At 35.8% G+C, this 20,854-nt stretch overlaps 1 protein-coding gene across 3 annotated transcripts; it reads left to right on the top strand.

Moving 5' to 3' along the window:
* Positions 1 to 2,277: 2,277 nt before the first annotated feature.
* On the top strand, positions 2,278 to 20,653 carry LOC309804473 (dual specificity protein kinase CLK4-like; the record flags this gene model as incomplete). Of its 3 annotated transcripts, XM_082621792.1 has the most annotated exons (14): positions 2,336 to 2,438; positions 3,206 to 3,272; positions 7,272 to 7,358; positions 7,854 to 7,989; positions 9,040 to 9,130; positions 9,527 to 9,593; positions 12,549 to 12,665; positions 12,758 to 12,924; positions 13,131 to 13,225; positions 13,476 to 13,605; positions 16,383 to 16,465; positions 19,278 to 19,357; positions 20,080 to 20,170; positions 20,253 to 20,653. In XM_082621792.1, 14 exons carry the CDS (start codon positions 2,336 to 2,338, stop codon positions 20,391 to 20,393), a joined length of 1,455 nt encoding a protein of 484 aa, XP_082477918.1. In that variant the 3' UTR covers positions 20,394 to 20,653. The 3 variants fall into 3 exon arrangements, with proteins under 3 accessions (XP_082477916.1, XP_082477917.1, XP_082477918.1); XM_082621790.1 differs by lacking the exon at positions 3,206 to 3,272 and having other exon boundaries at positions 2,278 to 2,438; XM_082621791.1 differs by lacking the exon at positions 3,206 to 3,272 and having other exon boundaries at positions 2,278 to 2,438; positions 7,272 to 7,362; positions 7,858 to 7,989.
* Between the last annotated feature and the right edge of the window lie 201 nt (positions 20,654 to 20,854).

Raw genomic sequence — 20,854 nt, 5'->3', positions numbered from 1 at the left:
GAGAGGTAAATACGGAGAGGCTCATCCTTTGTGCGAACTGTTTTTTTCCTAAAGTGGAGCATAGTATTGTTGCATCAGATGTGCATTTCTGATACTTTTGGATCACCCTGTCCTTGATTACTTAAGTAACCATGAAACGCTTATACTATTCTTAGGAAACAGCGCTCCAAACTGACCACGTCAACCACCTGGTCTTATTTTAGAGCTATCTTTGTATGATTGTGCTCCATACATACACCCACAGGCTTCTTGTTATCCATTCCATACAGTCCTCTTGGAGCCATCTAATCATAACTTTAACCTACATAGATATTTTTATATAGATAACATCAAATTGTCGGGTAATATAGGGTGTTAAAGGGCAGTAGAGAATCAGGTTTCTAAGATGGATATAAACATCTGATGTTTGTTGTATCTGATGTTTTTATTGAAGGATGTCCGATGATTCTAACATGTAGGATTCTTTGTTAATAAGAAATAGTGTGATAATTCTAGCTAGTTTTTCTCTTTTTTTGTATGCGAAGGAACCTAATCTGTATAACCTGGATCTGGGATTCTTCTCTTGGCCTCCTGAGAAAATATTTCTGAACAGTAGTGGTGGTGGGGGGGACGGCTTCCTATCAGCTGAATTAAATTTAAAGTAATGAACTTGGCTAGAGAAATAAAAACCTTTGGCTCTCCCAAGATGCTTATTTTAATATTTGCATATTGATAACTGTGGTTATTTAAGAATTCTGCCTTGGTGAGCTAGTTATGGCCTACTGATAGTAGAAGGAAAAAACCAAAACTGAAGCAGACACACGTGTTTTGCAAAAAATGCATTATAATAATCATAGTAATAAACCTCAGTCATCAGATGTTGTAATTTTGCTTGCTATGATTTAAGAATGCTTAACTAAACAATTTTAAAGAGTTCCTATGTGGTTAAAATATAATTTGGGTAATTAAAGGGTTAGAAGAATTCCACTAGAAATATAATTTTTTTGATGGCTTTTCTGATGGTCTTTTGGCTCAGGTTAATTTGTAATGTCATTTATTTCCGTTTCCCATATTCAAATGACTATGTAAATCAGAATGCTCACTTATCAATTTCCAGTGAGAACCCTGACTCGAGTTTTAGGATTTTTGTTGGACCTAAGAATCAACAAGAGAAGTGAGTTAAAAGATCTAAATATTTGGTGGCTTCGGTCCCTGATGGCATGATACCTACATTTTCTTAGGGAATACCTCCCAGGAGATGCCTCATTTTAAAGTCTTTTAATTCATTTGAAATCTTTTAAATTTTTTACTTGAATTTGTCTGCTTGTTACTGAGTCATTTGGGCTAACTGAAGGAGGTTAACTAAGTTGGTTTTGCTCCATTTTACCTGTTTTCAGCTCCTTGCTGAGTTGTGAACCTCACCCTCTTCAACAGTTTGGACATCACTGTTAAAAACTTAACTGCTTTGTGAAAGAATTAAGATGGGAAGAGGCAGATAGGGATGGCATTGTTAGAACACAGATCATGATCCTGAATGGAACCTGTCAGGATGTAGATGGAGTCAAGGAATTGTCACAATTATCTGATTTCAGTGTGACCCTATTCATCCTTATAGGTTCATTTCTTTAGTCACCCCAGATCTATAACAAATATGTTTAATTTTAAGAATGGTTGCAGGATGATCTGAAAATAAACAGTCATCTCCTATATTCTATCCCTAAGTGTTTCTCTGACTTCAGTTATTTGTATCACAGTATTTCAACAAAGCTGCATGACACTTGTGATATTTGTTTTAAATTAGTTCACATTTAAAGTTAACATCAATAACTTAATAATTTGATTATATCAATAACTTAAGAGATTAGTAATAATTTGCCATAGAAAGAAGGTAATGATAAAAATAAAACCAAAAAAGTTATTAATTTCTAGCTAGATATTGTTGTCTACTGAAGGCTGTAAGCCTGACTCCTGACTCTTTTTATAAAAATGGCAGTTAGCAAGTGTTAGTTGAAGATATGCACCAAGCTGAGAATTTATCCAGAAGAACGGAAAGAAAATGCATTCAGGTCTCACAGTGTTATCATTTAGTGCTAGGTGTGTGTGCCACTTAGAATCATCTGACATACCAGTGGGACAGTGCCTCCATGCCTTGGGAACCATTACCTACGAAGATTTTAGAACCTGTAGGACCCCATGTGCTGGGGTTTTTCTATTGAATTAATAGTAATGTGAAATATTTTATTTACTAAATATAACCATCTGTAAATTCCACAACTCACTTTTCATTTCCATTAACAGATGAGTCATTCCAACAGAACTCACTGCCCTGACTGGGATAACAGAGAAAGCCTGGGACATGAAAGCTACAGTGGAAGGCACAAACAGAAGAGGAGATCCCACAGTAGTACACAAGAGAACAGACATTGTAAACCACATCACCAGCTTAAAGAATCTTATTGGTAAATTACGCTTGAACTAGTACCATTTTAACACTAATAGTTGTAATGACTTGTCATTAGCTTATATAACTTTCATCTGTCAGATTGTTTTATAAATCAGTCAACAAATACTCATTCAGAAAATATTTACTGAGTGCCTATTATATGCTAGCCACTGCTGTGAATAGAACAGAGTTCCTGCTCTCACATATCTGTGTCCATTTGGGAGCTGTAGGAGACAGTTGATGGAGTCCCAGCTGCCAGTAATATAGTTGTGGGAAATGAGACACACGAAAGTTAAGTAAGTGATTAAAGGACCAGTGAGTGCCTTTAACTTGTATGTAGTAGGGAGAGCTGTACATTGGGGCACTTATTTAGGGTTCCACAAATGAGAGCTAATGAAGGGTGGGGAAGAGTTCATCCAGATGAGAAAAATAGCATGTGGTGTGTGAGAATGTTACAGTGTGTTGGGGATTAGTTGCCTATACTGTATTCTACAGGTTATATTTGTAGATAAGGCCAGTGGATATGTTTGGGATTTTTAGAAGCTTGGCTGTTGTAAGAAGGGCCTCAATAAAAATTTCCAATGGCATGTGTCCTGTTCTGTTGTATTCTTACCCGTGTAAAATTTGGAGGTACTACGTTTATATAGAATTGAAGGAATTTTTCAAGTTCCTAAATGATTAAACAAAGCCTAGGTGAATAGAGTTTCTTTCATTCTGTCCTCCATTAATTTCCCTTTCTCATTTGTTTTTGTTGGTTCTATGTTTTCTCCTTGTTTTGTGCAGATGTTCCACTGGGACTGTTTGCCAGATTGCTTTCTAAATTAGCCAACTGGGGTTACTTTAAAAAACAGTATGCAATTTTTTTCCTTCTCCATGCCAAAACAGACTTGTTCTGTAGAACAGTGAGCTTGTTGTTAATCAGTGCAGACTAATCATTCTTCACACACTATCATATGGAGGGAAGAGGGAGAATCTATGCCAGGATTTCAATGACCTGAGCTAATTAATGTATTATACAAGAATATCTGTACCCTATATTAAGATAACTACAAAATACTCTGTAAGGCTGAACATATAGTACTAACCATTCATGGATTTATTATGCATTGTATGTGTCGAAAGGAAGTGATATGAATGATGAACAGTTATTCATATTCATAATTAACCACAGAAAGATGATACTGAGTCAGTGCAATAACCACTAGGCCAATAGTTTCTTCTTTGATATTGGCACCAGAGATGTCTGGTGGTAATTGCTCTCCGTAATCTGGAGTAATCTAATAGTCATTTTCAAGATTCAAAACTTTATAAGAGTGTTTTTTGTAAAATTATAGGAAAAAAACTGAAAAATACAGAAGCATATAAAGAAGGTACTCTTGGTAGGATGCTAGTCCCCCATTTGGATGTAAAGTTATTTCTTCTGAAAACTATCTTTGTATACAAATCTTTGCCTCTGAATATTTCCTGAAAATAGGTTCTAAGAAGGGACAGTTTCAAGTGAAAGGGTGTGAACTCTTATAAGGCTCTTGCTACATATTCACATATTTTTCCACATATTTTTCTAGAAAGTTTGTACCAAGTTACACTCCCTACGACATGCTGTCACCAGTCTTGTCTATTTTGAAATGCCAAGAATAGTGTTTTCTTTTCATTTGAATGTTTAAATTTCTGCTGAATTTGTCCTCTGTCATGTGCTTATTGAACACTTGAATATTTTTTTAATTGAAGTCTAGTTGATTGTGAACATTATTTTTGTATTCTTAGCCTATTTTTTCTATTAAAGCATATTTTTCTTATGATTTATCAGCGCTTTTATTGTAGATCAATTATCTTACCTTTTTTCCTATATATTTCAGAGTGTCTTTTCTTTCTGATTTGTAAGTAGCCTGTGAATTGCTCCCTTCCTACAAGCTTAATCAATTAATTCTACACAGGAAGACTGATGTGGCTGTGAACACTGTGAACACATTTTATATCCTTAAATGTCTTGTTGTAACATAGAGTATCAAGCCTTAAACCAGTGATTCTCAAACTTTAGTGTGAATAGAATCACTTTGGAGGTATGTTTAAAATGCATAGTACCAGATTATTCAGTGAGTCTGACCTGGGGTCCAGGGATCTTCATTTTTAACAATTCAGTATTTCGATATTGTTAATAAACAGACCACCCTTTGAGAAACACTGTTTTAAGCCCTTTAGCCTGGCATGCAAGATTTTGGATGATCTGTTCCCAGCTTATTTATTTGCCTATGTTCCCCTATGTGAAAATTGCTCTTGCTGAAATTGTCTACTTACTAGTTCCTAAGTAGCATGTAGACAAACTCATCTCTAAACCATTCTGGCTAAAAGTACTCTATAAATGTAAGATGGTAATATGCCATTTTTCTTTCCTGGCACTTCTTCTACTTCCTACTTTATCCAAATCCTGATGTCCCTGTAAGATGCAACTCTTCCCTTCTTTTTCACGAAATCTTCCCTGACCATTTTAAGCATTATGAGTTTTTTCTCCTAAGCACTCATATCCAGGCTTTTGGCATTTCCTGCATGGTTGAGTTTTGTTTGATTTTTGTGTGAGTAATCTCAAATTGAACAGTTATTTGTTGGCAGGGATTTTGCCTCATATATTTTTTATCTTCCACAGGACCTGTGTGGAAATAAAAATGAATGCCCATAGCCTCATTAGTCTTGGCTGTTTTAAAGAACTACAGTGAAATATTCACTGGACATTCAGCGACTCTTTTTAGAAATTCAGTCAGTCTGTTCATCCTGTTCACTCTGTCCATATAGCCTTTATAATTCTGTAGACTTTGTTTATCTAATCTCTAAGGCTCGGTTGTTGTAGGCTGAAGAGGTCCTCATCTTTTTAGTTTATCCTCATAGTATTACTTCACTCCATGTTTGTTATTCTACAGATTATTTATGGATTATCAGCAGCTCTAATTTCATGCACTAGTCCAGCTAAGGATTATTAGTGTTAGAGTTTTCCGATACATTTTAGACTTTCATGGGAAGGATGCCTTACAGAATTAAACAGATGCCCTTTAGAGTATGGTAATTTCTAGTTTGACGTATTGTAGATCTCTCCCTTAACGGTTCCAAGCAACTGATCAGATCCCTGACTTAGACCCAGATTTAGACCCTAATATCCTGAGTTGTTTCTCCAATGGCTAGAACTTAAGGCTGACACTGGGGAAAGGGGGCTTCTGCATCTCCCCAGCCTGGATTTGATGCCAGCCCTGTTGAGTAGCAGTTTTAGAGATGCTTCTCCTTTATTTTTGCATAAACCAGCCTCCTGAGCAAAAAGAATGACAACATATTCTGGGAAAAAGAACGAGGTTAGTGAGGGCAGTCTAGTTAACATCTGTCACTCCATTGCTTGTCAGGATTATTTTAGCTGGTGTGTCTGACTGGGCAGGTGTCCCCTCTCTCCCTCAGTGCTCCACGTGCATCCCTCTTGAAGCTTCACACTGTTGAAAAGGATACTCATCCCAGGTAGAGAGGGGGACGGGAAACTGGGTCAGTTGGCTCTGTCTTTTTCTTTCCATCAAATCAAGGCTGCTTAACTGGAATCCATTGACTTCCTGAGGTCCATGATCTCTGAAATTCCTTGCCAAGATTTGTTTACGCATTTGTGCGTTTCTTAGGGGAGAGGGCCCATACCTCTCAATTAGATTTTCAAAGGGATCTGTAGATTCAGCAGTCAAGCACTATGGGGCTTACCTGGTGGTGCAGTGGTTGACAGTCCGCCTGCTGATGCAGGGGACACAGGTTCGTGTCCCAGTCCGGGAGGATCCCACATGCCACGGAGCGGCTAGGCCCATGAGCCATGGATGCTGGGCCTGCGCATCTGGAGCCTGTGCTCCACAACGGGAGAGGCCACAACAGTGAGAGGCCTGCGTACCGCAAAAAAAATAAAAAAATCAAAAAGAAGGTAAGCACTATGGTACCAGATGATGCTGTTTTCCCTGAATTCTTGTTTATTTCACAAGCAGGAGTGACAGGAAATTCAAAATGCAAAGGGAAGTAGGGGGTTGGGAAATCCTAAGCAAGCAATTATAAGAACCTTTTCTCATTTGAGGGGCATATATTTTGGATATTTTTGGCACATGAAGCAGCATTCAAAAACTGTGTTGACTATTTCTCAGAAAGATACAGGAAGCTCGAAATAGAGGAGAGGAGATGGAATAGGTGGTGTGTATAATAATACTGGCACATACAATAGGATTTAGAATGTGCTCTACAACCATGGCAAATCGTTTTCCTTCTAGGGATCTCAGTGTAGTCATCTGTAAAATGAAAGGCCTGAAATATATTTAAGATTCCTTTTAGCTCTAATACACCCTTCGTGCAAGAACTCTGTGTGCCAGAGATACCTAACTTACATTAAGAAGGAAAGGAATCCTGTTTTGCCTGCCTCATGTTGTGTGTGGCTCTGCAAAAAGGAAGAGAGCTTAGTTACAGATGCATATATCATAAGATTGATGAATTTCAGAAGAGCAGTTTTGTGAATTTTTGGTCTTAACTTTCACCAGAAGGTAAAGGGACACTTAATCAAGTAAACACTGAATATGTTGAATGATTTGACCCAAGGTTTGTTCCTTCATAGCAGTATATATTAATAGAGATATATGTACCCATTTGCTTGTTGGTTAAAGTAAAATTATTTAAGTTTTGTGAGTTAAGTATAAGTTCTAATTCATCAATTTGTATTTTTTTCTTTTATTGAGTTAGCTGTTGAAACCAGGAATTCTTGAGAGAATGTTTTATTTTAACCACGTTAAAATGTGGTTAAACGTTAAAGCGTTCTAGAATGAAGAGAGTAATTTTAAATCCTTTAATGTGTTTGCAGTCATTATTTAGAAGCAAGGTTCTTGAATGAGAGATATTATCAGGACCGGAGATACATGGCTGAATACAGAAATGACTACTGCAAAAGATATGTTCTTAACATTGCTGAATACAGAAATGACTACTGCAAAAGATATGTTCTTAACATTGCTGAATACAGAAATGACTACTGCAAAAGATACGTTCCTAACATTGATGAATACAGAAATGACTACTGCAAAAGATACGTTCCTAACATTGATGAATACAGAAATGACTACTGCAAAAGATACGTTCCTAACATTGATGAATACAGAAATGACTACTGCAAAAGATACGTTCCTAACATTGATGAATACAGAAATGACTACTGCAAAAGATACGTTCCTAACATTGATGAATACAGAAATGACTACTGCAAAAGATACGTTCCTAACATTGATGAATACAGAAATGACTACTGCAAAAGATACGTTCCTAACATTGATGAATACAGAAATGACTACTGCAAAAGATACGTTCCTAACATTGATGAATACAGAAATGACTACTGCAAAATATACGTTCCTAACATTGATGAATACAGAAATGATTACTGCAAAAGATGTGTTCCTAGACGTTATCACAGAGACGTTGAAAGCAGTTATCGAATCCACTGCAGTAAATCTTCAGTCCGAAGCTGGAGAAGCAGTCCTAAAAGGAAGCGTAATAGACAATGTTCAAGTAATCAGTCACGTTCGGTATGATTGATTTTGTTTTTATTTTGGGTGGATACTTATTTGTGTGTAAAAGCTCTTACTGAGCCAATAAGTTTGAAAAAGTTTATAATACTATATGAATATAATTGTGTTTATATTACTTGAATCCTTAAAGGAAACTTCCAAATTCTTACAACTAATCTGCATTTATTAGTTAGTCCTCATTTGCCCACATTTACTCATTTTCTGCAGACCAGATCATGAGGTTCTTGATTTTAATGTTAAAAATATTTTTATCTTTTATAACATAATCATACGAAAAGATGAAGCACCCATCTTTTCTTTCACCTTAAACATTTTTTACTTTAAAAGAAACCCCTTTCCCAGTACTTGGAGACAAATGTAGAAAGTTGCACTGGTGGATACTTACCCTGTGTATAGCACAATCTGCAATTAGTTCCATTGGAGTTCTGAAAGTGGGTGCTGAAGGGGAAATTATTGTCCAGAAAGCCTGCCTTTTTTTTTACACTCATGAATCTTCACTTGTTTGCAGTAAACTATGAGTTATTATTTTCCTCCCCAAGTTTTCTTCAGTAGAACTATCATTGATTAGATCAAACATTGACATTAGCCTTTATTTTCCCCTTTTATTTTAATAAGTATGTTTAAAAATATTGCTAAGTATCAATTTGAGCTAATCTTGACGTTTTAAAACATTTTCCTGCCAAACTAGACATCTCAACTCACAGCATAGGCTATTTTATAACGAGATTAATAGATCATGACATTGCATTCTTTAAATTTCAGACTTCAATTAAGTCAGTATTTTAGAGACAATTGTGTTGTTTTTTCTATTGCCACTTTAAGTAACTTATCTGAAAATCTTGCCATGTTTTTCTTCTGTAACATAAACTGTGTCCTGTGAATCTCTGGGGACTGAATTTGAACTTGCTCCTGCCAACTCTTCGTGGCCTGGTTCTTATCTGAATGCCTGAATATCTCCCCGCTGAATGAATTGCGTATTCTGCCCTGAATTCACTCTGCTATATTGATTGGCTGGACGATCTTGGTGCTGCCCACTTGCCGTTCCAGAAGAGCCACCAAAGGAAAAGATCCAGGAGTATAGAAGATGATGAAGAGGGTCACCTTATCTGTCAAAGTGGAGACGTTCTAAAAGCAAGATGTATAGAATATTTTTCAACACTTTTTAAACTTTGCAGACAGAATAATCTTTTTAAGAATAGTTTGTCAGCGGGGGGCTAAAGAACTCTTCATTGCTTTTTTGTTTTGTTTTTTGTGGGTTTGTTTGTTGTTCTTTTGTATTTCTTCTTTTCTATAGAGTTTAAATATTTCTACTCTAAAGTTCCAAAATAATCAGTGGAATTTGAGATTAGAGCAAGAAAGATAGCTATCTACATTATTTTTGTAGCATCTGAAAATCAAATAATTTGAGGGCTGGAACCTTAATTATGCTTTAATAGAGAGCATTTGAAAAAATTCCACACTTAAGCATTCATTATTTGAATAACTGATAATTTGTACTCAGGTACTTACACTTCTTTCTCCCCCCTCACTTTAGATGAAATCGTGAACACTTTGGGAGAAGGGACCTTTGGCAGAGTTGTAGAGTGCATTGATCATGGCATGTAAGTTTGTTGTTTTTCTTTTTTGAACATTCTGATATTTTTGGTGGAGAAGGATCCATAATTTAGATGAAATGGAATTTAAGTGGTAGCTATGTGTTTTCCTGGGAGGTATAAGTATTCAGAAGTTCTTGAACTGTGTACGATTTATTTACCATAAGTATGGATTTTGACCAAGAATGCTGAAAATGTTTATCAGATGGAGTTCATGGAAATTAATGTCAGTGTTCAAGTGAAGACTTTCCCAGAACTTAGGTCCTTAGCTTTCTATAAGAGATTTGGAGTGCTTTACCCTACTTTTGAATTGCAGAGACAATAAATTAGCATGTCTAATCTTCTTGGTTCAAAAACTTTTATTTCCAAAGGATAATATTTGCACGTTAGGGTTAGCTTCTCAAACTATAAATAAATTATATTACTTGAAGCCTACAGAATAAAGTCCAGATTCTTTAATGAGTTATACTAAACTTTTTGTTCTTTGACCCTCTCTGCTTCATTTTCATGTTTTCCTCTAGGATCTCTCTTCTGCGGTTGCAAATTTTTTTGTAAGTGAACGTCTTACAACAGTTTAGTGGAAACTGCACATTTCTAAATTGACATCTATACTTTTCATCATAAAATAGTTGAGGATGTAATTTCCAGCTTATTGTAAATGGTGATTTTTTAAAAAAAAACATATCTCTCTTTCTAAATATGTTTGGGGGAATCTAAATACAACAGCTTGATACCTCCTGTCATCCATGAACAAACTTTTCTTGAATACTTAGAAATGCTTTATCTTGAACTTAACTTTTACTTCACTTTTCATAAAGAATATTATCCTAAGTGTCTTTTATTATCACCCTTTCCTCTCTATGACAAAAATGTGAACATAAAGTAAAATTTTAAGATATTTTGAAATACTTTGACTTAGGAAAGTTGCTAAGAATTCCCATCTATTCTTCACCCAGATTCCACAAATGTTAACATTTTACAGTGTTTAATCATTCTCTATATTTACATGTTATATGTATTTTCAAGTTTTGCCAGCTTATCTACAACCTGATTCACATTTCACTAGTTGTCCCATTGAGGTCTTTTAAAAATTTCTTGAGGTTCCAAGACTTGAGTATTTGAGATATTCCAATGAAGAGTATTCAATTGATCAAGTACAAATCTGTTACAAATTTTGATACTTATTAGACCTAAAACATACAATGTAATTGTAAATATATCTTTTATCGAGATGGTTGGGGCCTTTAAAAAAATGAGTTCATGTGTCCATAGATAAATCTTACTGTTTTAACATTAAGTTTCCATTTTTCTTTTTTTTTAATTGACAAGTAATATGAAAGCTTATAAGTTTAAGGTGTATAACGTTGGTTTGAACATTTATATACTGCAATATGATTACTATAGTAGCATTAGCTAACACCATTATCCATTTTTCATTTTTATAGCTATTAGCACTGTTCATTTTTATAGCTTATTAGCAGTTAGAAAACTTGTCCATATGATGAAATAGATGAGACTAGAAGAAGTTTTGTCACAGCAGTTTTATAGTAATTCTTTTAAGTCTTGAGATATATGCTATACATCATAGGGAGATAAATCATTAAAAATTTAGTTTGATGATTATATATCAGCCCACAACTTCATTGGGACCTTGTCAAAAGAAATGAGTTCGGAATAGGTTTGCTATTCAGCCACTAGAAAAATTTTTGCCTCAAAGAATTTTTTTTTCTTTTTTATAAACAGCCTGGGGCACAAACCTTGCCATATTAATTTCACGTGCATGGGGTTCTCTTTTGTAATGTGGGAAGGCCATAGTGAAAAATGCAGGGTTGACTGCTGGCTTGTATTCAAGAAGATCAGGTTTAGAAAAGAGGACAGAAGGAAGCTGAAGATTTGGAAATCCTTTTCCTCAAAATCATTTACGGCTTTTTTTTTTTTTTTTTGGCCGCACCACATGGCTTGCGGGATCTCAGCTCCTCGACCAGGGATTGAACCTGGGCCCACGGCAGTGAAAGCTCATGTCTTAAGCCACTGGACCACCAGGGAATTCCCTCTGTACTTTTTAGGAAGTACTACAGATGCCCCGGTCTAAAACACGCTGCCCTACATTGTTGCTATTTATACCTCTTCGCATCCGTGAATGCACTAAACATTTTTTTGGCTTGATGACTTATTGCTGGTGTCTCCTTTGCCAGAATTATCTAACAAACTGATAGTTGTCTTTCTTCTCTGAAGAAGTCTGAGCTCCCCTAACTCTGATGGTTAGGTTCTTTCTTCTCTCTATACCTTATACCAGGCACTTCTAACCTAATGATAAGTTGTTCAAGTGTCTGTCTTTTCCATTAGACTGTGAGGTACATGGGACAAGCTCTTTTTAACAGTGATTCCAATGCAACATCTGGCACATTCGGTCTAGCCTGGCGAATGAGTGAATGTTTTCAGCAGTAGTATCTTCAAGGTTTATATTTTTATCCTTTTTAAAAAAAAAAAAACTACTTATAAAATCTAGGTCAATTTAAACTTTTGGAAACAAACATTAACGTTCTTAAGTATTAAGAGAAATCATCACTCTGTATAATGTATATTTTGTCAAAATGTTTTGAAAAAATGTTTATAGATCTGCTATAATATACCCTGAAAGATTATTTTAGGAAAATAGCATAGAGTGATTGGTACTTAACAAGATGATGCTTTAGAGCAGGGGTCCCCAACCCCTGGGCCGTGGACTGGTAGAAACTGGGCCTAACAGCAGGAGGTGAGCAGTGGGCGAGCGAGTGAAACTTCATCTGCTGCTCACCATAGCTTGCATTACCACCTGAACCATCACACCCTCCCCTCAACCATGGAAAACTTGTCTTCCATGAAACCGGTCCCTGGTGCCAAAAAGGTTGGTGACAGCTGCTTTAGAGGATACATGTCTTCAACGCCCTTCTGTACATTTACCATTTTCATTTTGTTTTTAAGGGGTGGCATACATGTAGCAGTGAAAATCACAAAAAATGTGGGACCATATCGTGAAGCAGCTCATTCAGAAATCAAAGTATTGGAGCATTTAAATAGTACTGATCCCAATAATGTCTTGTAAGTAAGAAACTTGGAACTGTGATCCATTATGTTACATGAAATAATCAGAATTCTGTGAACTGAATTATTTGTATTCTGATCTGTTTCAGCCGATGTGTCCAGATGCTAGAATGGTTTGATCATCATGGTCATATTTGTATTGTGTTCGAACTCCTGGGACTTAGTACCTATGATTTCATGAAAGAAAATAGCTTTCTGCCATTTCAAATTGACCATATCAGGCAAATGGCATATCAGATCTGTCAGTCAGTAAATTGTAAGTATACTTGTTAAATTTTTAAATACCAGTCAATTAAAGGTTTTATTGGACAAGCAACATATCAAACCATTGTCAGTAAAAATGCACGTTGCAAGTAAAGATGAAACCACTTTTGATCCCTACCTCTACTACTAATTCTCCTTTCCCCCGGTACAGATTAAATTTGTAAGTGAAACTAATAATGTCTTTTTGTTCTTTTGTAGTTTTGCATCATAATAAATTAACCCATACAGATCTGAAGCCTGAAAATATTTTATTTGTGGAGTCTGACTATGTAGTCAAGTATAATTCAAAAATGGTAAGTTACACTTGTTTTAATTTTGGTAGTTGTCTTTAAAATTAATTTAGCTTGGTGATCCTTGGATGAGGAATTTTACCTTTGAGGCTTATTATATCCTGACGTTTAACCCCAAAAGGGTAATCCTTTGCCTTTCTCATGGGGTTATTTTGAAAATCAAAAAGAGAATTCATGTGCAAGCCTTTTGGATAGTGCTATAAAATATTTCATATCTTTATTGATCTTTGTGTTTACTTAACTGTATCTCTAGAAACGTGATGAACGCACACTGAAAAACACAGATGTCAAAATTGTTGACTTAGGAAGTGCAACATACGATGATGAACATCATAGCACTGTGGTATCTACACGGCATTACAGAGCTCCAGAGGTCATTTTGGGTTAGTAGATACCAGACTTCCTGATATTTTAATTGAAAAAGAGATTTTTTGTTCTCTACAGCTTTTATTGGGGGGCAGGTAGCTGGGGGATAGCTGTAATTTTCTTAGCAGTGTACAGAAAATGTTTTCTGTTTTCATAAAAGCTGTCTGGACATTGCTATAAATAATTTTCCTGAGTGGGAAAAATGTGATATCATCTGTAAAGATATTCCAGGTGGTGGTTCTTTTTGAACAAGTCAGTCTTACAAGATCATAAGAGAACAAGCTGTATTGGCTAAGTCCATGACAGCAGTGTGATTTTGAAGCGATGTGGGCACCTCTTTTCGTCTCATCACAAAGCATGGTGCTGGTGAAAATGCTAAAGATTTGGCTGGCAGACGTCTAGATGTAGGGTGGATGGAGGTTAAGAGGAGAAGAAAGAGCGGCTAGTCTAAGAGGAGAGCTTCTTTGATCATCTTTGACATGGGAAAGCATGGAAAGGAAAATTAGTTAAGGTGCAGGGTTTTTCAATATTAATAAAAGGGAACTCAGTGAGGGAGAGCACATCTTAGGCCTCAAAATTTAAAAGTTCGAGACCGAGTCATGTTGATAGAGCAAGGAAGTCAGGGATGGATTTGGGGGCTTGGAGACAGTGGGAAAAATTCAGATCAGGTGATATTGGGAGATAGTTAAATGGTATAAGCATATTACTTTGCCAAAAGTAAGTTTCAACCGAGGTTGGCTAGTAAAACATCTTTGTGGAATCAGTCTTTTCCACTTTTTACCTTTTGTCGAAGAGGACTGGGTAGTTGAGAATATGAGTGTGAAAGCAAACTAATGATGTTTACCTAGAGTAAAGAATTAGTAAAAGGGACAGGAAATTAAGAATAGTTTGTAGTGCTGGCTAGTAGAACTTTCCATGATGATAGAAATGTTGTATATCTGCACTATCCAACATGGTAGCCATTAGTAGCCACACGTAGACTACTGTGTACTTTCAGTATAGCCAGTGTGACTGAGGAACTGAATTTTAAATTAATTAAACTTTTAGATTTAAATAACCACATGTGGCTAGTGGCTACCACATAGGATAGCACAGGTTTGGAGCTCATCTTTGAGATTGATGTTACTAGGATTTCTGCTTAGTATGGTCTGAAAGAAGCTGCTATGTTGCAGTAGTTTAGAAAGTGTATTCATGGTTGAGGACTGAAGCCTGCAATGAAGGTAAAAGAAAAGAGTGTGGGAGGAGATTGTGGACAGATAGGTATTTTCAGAGCTTAAAAAGAGATAACTTGCTGTGTTTTATCAATTTTAAGAAGAAGATTTTTCTCCACATTTTAACATGTGAGGAAACATAAGACAAAACAGCATTTTTTCTTGGTTATTGGTTCATAAAACAGTGGTGTATCTTACAGTTAGTTAATGGCCTCCTCCTAGATTGCATAAGATACAGTGATTCTTAGTAATAATACAGTCCCATGTGTGGCCAGGCTGGGGATAGTTGATATAAATCTGAAATTGGGTTTATTGGTGTTTAGGAAAAGAAATGAACAGATGGGAAGATTAGAAGGGTTCTTTGTGTGTTTGTGAAGTGTTACTCCTGAGGATTAAGGCAGAATTAGGTTGAAGAGGAAGATGTTGTCAGGTGCCACCACTGAGGAGGGCAGTTGGTCTCATGTCTTGGGTGTTGGTAGTAAACAGAAGTTGGTCAAAGTGAATGATGTGAAATTCCAAAGAGTATGAGAGCTGAGCCATAAGAGAATGAGGTAGTTTACAGTCACTTGGGAGAAAGCTGGACTGGGAGACAGGAGTGGCTGGAAAAGAAAACTTTCATCTTAGATCCAAGCTCTATCATTTGCAGATTTTGTATGTGTTACTGTAAGTAGAAACCATGCTCCATTATCCTTTTGTTCAAGTGATAAGTACCATGAGGGTTAACAAAAATGGCTAAATCATAGTCAAGTTCCTTGAATATATTGTTTCTTCCTTTGTCTTTAAATTCAGTAATGTTGCTGAAAGTAATTGAAATGTCTTTTAAAGTAGGTTTTATTTGTACATTATTTTTTTATTAAAAACTTAATATTTAAAAGGTTAAAACATCTGTATGGTTTAGGTTTACTCTTTTCCTTTCTAAATAGATAGAGACTTAAGGCTAGGTGTTTTTTTCTTTTCTGAATAATGTTACTATTGAGAATTCTGAAGGAGAAAGTATATATGATCATGTATAGACAACCTGAAAGTACATATATAGATACCTCTCTATGTGAACTTTAAATATCTGTATAATTCTGCTTATGGGTGACACTGCTTATAATATCCATTATAATTCTTACATAATTTATGTGACACTACTATTTCTTTTAATAGAAGAAATAAACTCAGATATCAAGCTGATGGTAATTGATAAGGGGTTAGTAACTACACTCTGAGGATAATTATTGACCTATGTTTGCACTAATAAAATGTAAAATTTCATAGAACAACGGTTAAGTGGGTATAACAGTGCTCCTCATTGCACAAGCAATTCAGAGACTATGGACTATTTGCTCACCCCTCTTACTTTCCATAAAATGCCTCCTCCCCCAGGTTAAAATACTGTAAGTTGATACAAGGATATGGAGGACTCTGAAAGCATACTGAATCATGTTTGGTATAAAACTAAAAATGTAAACCCTGAATTTACTATCATATTCTCCTAAATGGGCTATATAAAGAGAGCACCCACATAGGAAAAGATATTGTGTATTGGCAGTTAAAAATTGTTGCCTAATAAAATGTTTGGTTTTGTTTTTAAATAGCTTTAGGTTGGTCTCAGCCATGTGATGTTTGGAGCATAGGTTGCATTCTTATTGAATATTACCTTGGTTTCACAGTCTTTCAGGTATGTATTTAGTAAATGTTACTTACTGATTCATAATGAGCTTTAATGTTAAAGGCATGTTAAAGTTTTGGTTTCCATATTGGAAAGTTGCCATAGTGTCATTATTCTTAAGATGTAAACTTCCATGTGCAAAATAGTCATCCTTCTCTAAAACCACAGTTGAACGAACTACTCTCAGTGAATGGTCATAATTCATTCTGCATGTGGAGCTTTTAAACACATGGTTCATATTGACTTCATATGATCCATTTTATTGTGATGCTCCTTCATAAATTTACATTAGTGTTACTATGGTCAGTTTTAATTCAGCTCTGGTTATGTTGCACTTTTATTAAAAGAATTCAGAAACAGTAAGTTGTATTAAGCATGTATGACACCCTAGGCACATTTCTAAGCACTGTGTGTATAAAAATGAAAAGACAGCATCTCTCTCCTCAAGGAAGACATACACAGGATAGACATGGGAAAACGTACAGTACAATATGATACTTGCTATGATGGAACAATGTAGAAGGGAACCCAGAAAAGGTGAACGGTTAAGTTTCCTTCGAGAAGGCATCACTGAGGAATAGGGAGTTTAATCCAAGCTATAAGGAAGAGTAAGAGTTTGTCAGAAAACTAGAGTGTGTGATGGCCATATCAGGAAGAAATGGTATTCATAAATGCAAGAGGCATAAAGGAAGCTACTCTAGTTGAGGAAGGATGAATAGTGCTGCCGGAGTGTCTTGGATAAATAGGAAAATGGTGTCAGTAGGCAAGTACTGATTCATAGTGGACTTGTTTGCCATAGAAAGGTATTTGTTTTATCCTAGGAGTCAGTGGTTTCCAAATGTAGACCGGTCTAAAATGAAAATGATTTTGTAGGGTTGCCATTCTGGCTTTCATTTAGAAATTATCTCTCCTGTTTTTTTTGGTATTAAAATGTTCTTTCTATGCAATGATAATAGTTATTGGCTTACTTGGCAGAACAAAAAGGAGAAAATGTTATTTAGGTCTCTACTTGTTTTCCTCATAATTTTGCTTATGTCGGAAAACTAAAAGTCTTGAAAGCTTCAAGTGGTGTAAGCATTGGAGAACTTTAAGAGGGTTGTGATTTGATCAAGGTGTGTTGTTGGATGGGGTGAGGGTGGTTAGGAAGTTCCTGGCTAATACTGTCAAGGTTGCTTTGAGGTTATGGCAATGCAGGATGAGGAGGGAGGAAGCTGTGATGAATTATAAGTCACTTAGGTGGCTGTTGCAGAATATATGTGTTCGCCGCTCTGGGGCACCTCACCAAACTTCTGTCTACTCCGTAGAGATCTGTTAAAAGTACTCTGAGTTTGTAGACAAGTTTGATATCTAGAACATAGCTGTCGGACATTTCTAGGGGGTGGTGTCTGGTTTTGTGGTAGTAAGCTATAGGGTCAAGGAAAAAGTTGAGCACAGTGCATGCTTTCTTCATTCTGACACATATAAAATCCTTCAGATGGTCTTATGATTGTAAATCATTCTGAGACCTTAAGCGTCGATTATTAACTTTGGTTTGAGATGTGGTTTATATTTTAATTCCACCCTCCAAAATAGTCTTCAACTAAGGAACTTTTTGAAGATAATGGAGCTTGTATTATTTATTCCTGTCATGACTTAAGAACATTTTGAAAGCAGTGTGCTAGGCACAGTAGTTAATGGATTTAAAAAGCATTGCACATAGACTCTGCTCTTCAGAGCAAGGATTGGCAAACTATATCCTATCTGATGCCTGCTTTAAAAAATGAAAAAGAATATGTGGTGGAGACCATCTGTGACCATCCAAGCCTAAAATATTTACTATCTGGTCCTTTATAGAAGAAGCTTTCCAGCCTCTGCTTAGGAGTGTACCATTTAGTTTAACAATTTATTCGACTTTAGCCAAAGCTCTGTTACTGTGTAATTTAAGAATATGAGTTTTGACTTGGGTTCACAGCTCAGGTTTCCTCATTGATGAGCTATATGAGCTTGAGCTAGTATCTTAACCTCTTTGAAAGTTATGTTCCCACATTCCTAGCTCAAGGTTGTTGTAAGAATTATTGGGACTCTATTTTTATTGTCTAGGATTAGTGTTACAAAGTTGCTATCCATTGGGTAATGGAGGTTAGTTAAGCAACCGATAAAATGAGTAGCCAGGTTATTGGTAATCTTCCCAGTCATCCCTCAGTTAAACAGTGCAAGTAATACAAATAAGGAAAACTGTTCTGTTTTACATTAAACAAATTATTCGAACATTGTAAATCAACTGTACTTCAGTAAAATATACTTAAAAAGTTGTTCCTCAATCAGCTCTACAAACCTTACCAATTCATTTCAGAAATCAGACAATCAGTGTAGCTCATTCAGTTTTATTCCATCTTTGAAGTAGAGTGTAATATAAATTGTATAGCTGTCTAATCTAGTCCTTTTATGGAGACACTATTTTCTTTTTTTTTTCTTAACATTTATTTATTTACTTTTTTGGGGGGGTTGCACTGGGTCTTCATTCCAGCACGTGGGCTTCTCTCTTGCTGCGGTACGTGGGTTTTCTCTCTCCACTTGTAGTGTGCGGGTTCCAGAGTGTGTGGGCTCTGTAGTTTGTGGCTCGCGGGCTCTCTTGTTGTGGTGGGCAGGCTTAGTTGCCCCGCAGCGTGTGGGATCTTAGTTCCCCGACCAGGGAGCGAACCCACGTCCCCCGCATTGGAAGGTGTATTCTCTACCACTGGACCACCAGGGAAGTCCCGGACACACTGTTTTCTTGTGTTATCCTTTTATGTGCGTGTAGGGAAATGGAAAGTGCTAAGTTTCTTTTTCCTATATTTTTTAGACTAATGATAATAAAGAACACCTGGCAATGATGGAACGTATATTAGGACCCATACCAACACACATGATTCAGAAAACAAGGTATGCTTTTTAAGATTAAAGTCCTTATTGGGTACATGCAGTGGCCTATATTCAAACTATAGAAAACCCATCTTTGTTGTTATTGCTTATTCCAAAGACTGTAGATTTTGAATTCTTTTTCATGAAGTCAAGTTTTTGAAAAGTAATGCAATATTTACTTTGTGATCCAGTAAATAAAGTGGTGTTTTTATACTCAGGTTAACCTTTGCATAAATGTTTTCCTAGGTTGATTTAAAAATAATACATAGAGTAGTAAAAAGAGCTTGATTTTGGAGTCCTATCTAAATTTGAATTCCAGACTGTTGCAAACCACATGTACGTCTTTGGACAAGAATACTATAAGTGGTTTCAAAACATAGCTTCACCGCAGAAGTCATCCAGGGAATTGTTAACGATTTCTAGCCCCATTCCAGATCTAGTGAAATCAGAATTTACAGGAATGGATCTAGGAACCTCTGTTTTTGAAGCTGGCATTGTTTCACATATGGTACAACTTAGGTGGGATACTAAAACTTCAGAGGGTACAAGATTAGGAAAAATACCATATAAGGTATCCGATATAATTATTGCTGAGATTTTTAGAAATTGTATGTTTATGTATATATAGAGAGATGTCTATGGTTCCATCTTTTCCCCCAATCCCCTGTTTGGGGCAGGGTAAGAATGTGGGTTTGGGGTTTCTTTTTTTCTTAAAATTTAATCCAGACTTCTCTTTCCTATAGGAAACAGATGTATTTTCATCATAATCAGCTAGATTGGGAGGAACGTAGTTCTGCTGGTAGATATGTTACGGGACACTGCAAACCATTAAAGGTAAAACAAAAAAAAAACAAAAAAAAACCCTGTTTTAACTACTTTTTATTGTCTTTCTTAAACAAAGTCATTTTCCCCTCAGGAATTTATGCTCTGTCATGATGAAGAACATGAGAAACTGTTTGACCTGATTCAAAGAATGTTAGAATATGATCCAGTGAAAAGAATTACCTTGGATGAAGCATTGCAGCATCCTTTCTTTGACTTATTAAAAAAGAAATAAAATGGAAATCAGTGGTCTTACTATACTTCTCTAGAAGAGATTATTTAAGACTGTGTCAGTCAACTCTAAACATTCTAATATTTTTATAAACCTTAAATTATTTTGTACAGTTAAGTGTAAATGCTGTATGTTTTGTATCAATCGCATAATTATCTTGTTAAGCAAATATGGTCTTGATAATGAATGAAATATAAAAGCTAAAATTAATTTTCCTTTTTTGAGATTAATTACCATTTTTAAAGACCTTTGGAATATCCTTTGTGTCCAGTGATTGATCTTGCCTTTTTGTACATGGAGGTTGACTCTTGGAAGTGATTTTTGTGTTTGGTTTTTTGTTTTTTTTGAGTAAAAGGAAATCTTGACTATTTCATTCTTAAATGAGTATTCTTTATTTACCTCAAACTTTCCTTAACTTTAAAAGATTTTTCTGTAATTGTTGAACAGGTAATAAGTATTATTAA

Source organism: Mesoplodon mirus, assembly GCF_964341445.2.
Source record: "Mesoplodon mirus genome assembly, chromosome: 5".
Classification (NCBI taxonomy): Eukaryota; Metazoa; Chordata; class Mammalia; order Artiodactyla; family Ziphiidae; genus Mesoplodon; species Mesoplodon mirus.
The sequence above is the reverse complement of the archived record's forward strand: the minus strand, read 5'-3'. Positions and strand labels throughout refer to the sequence as shown.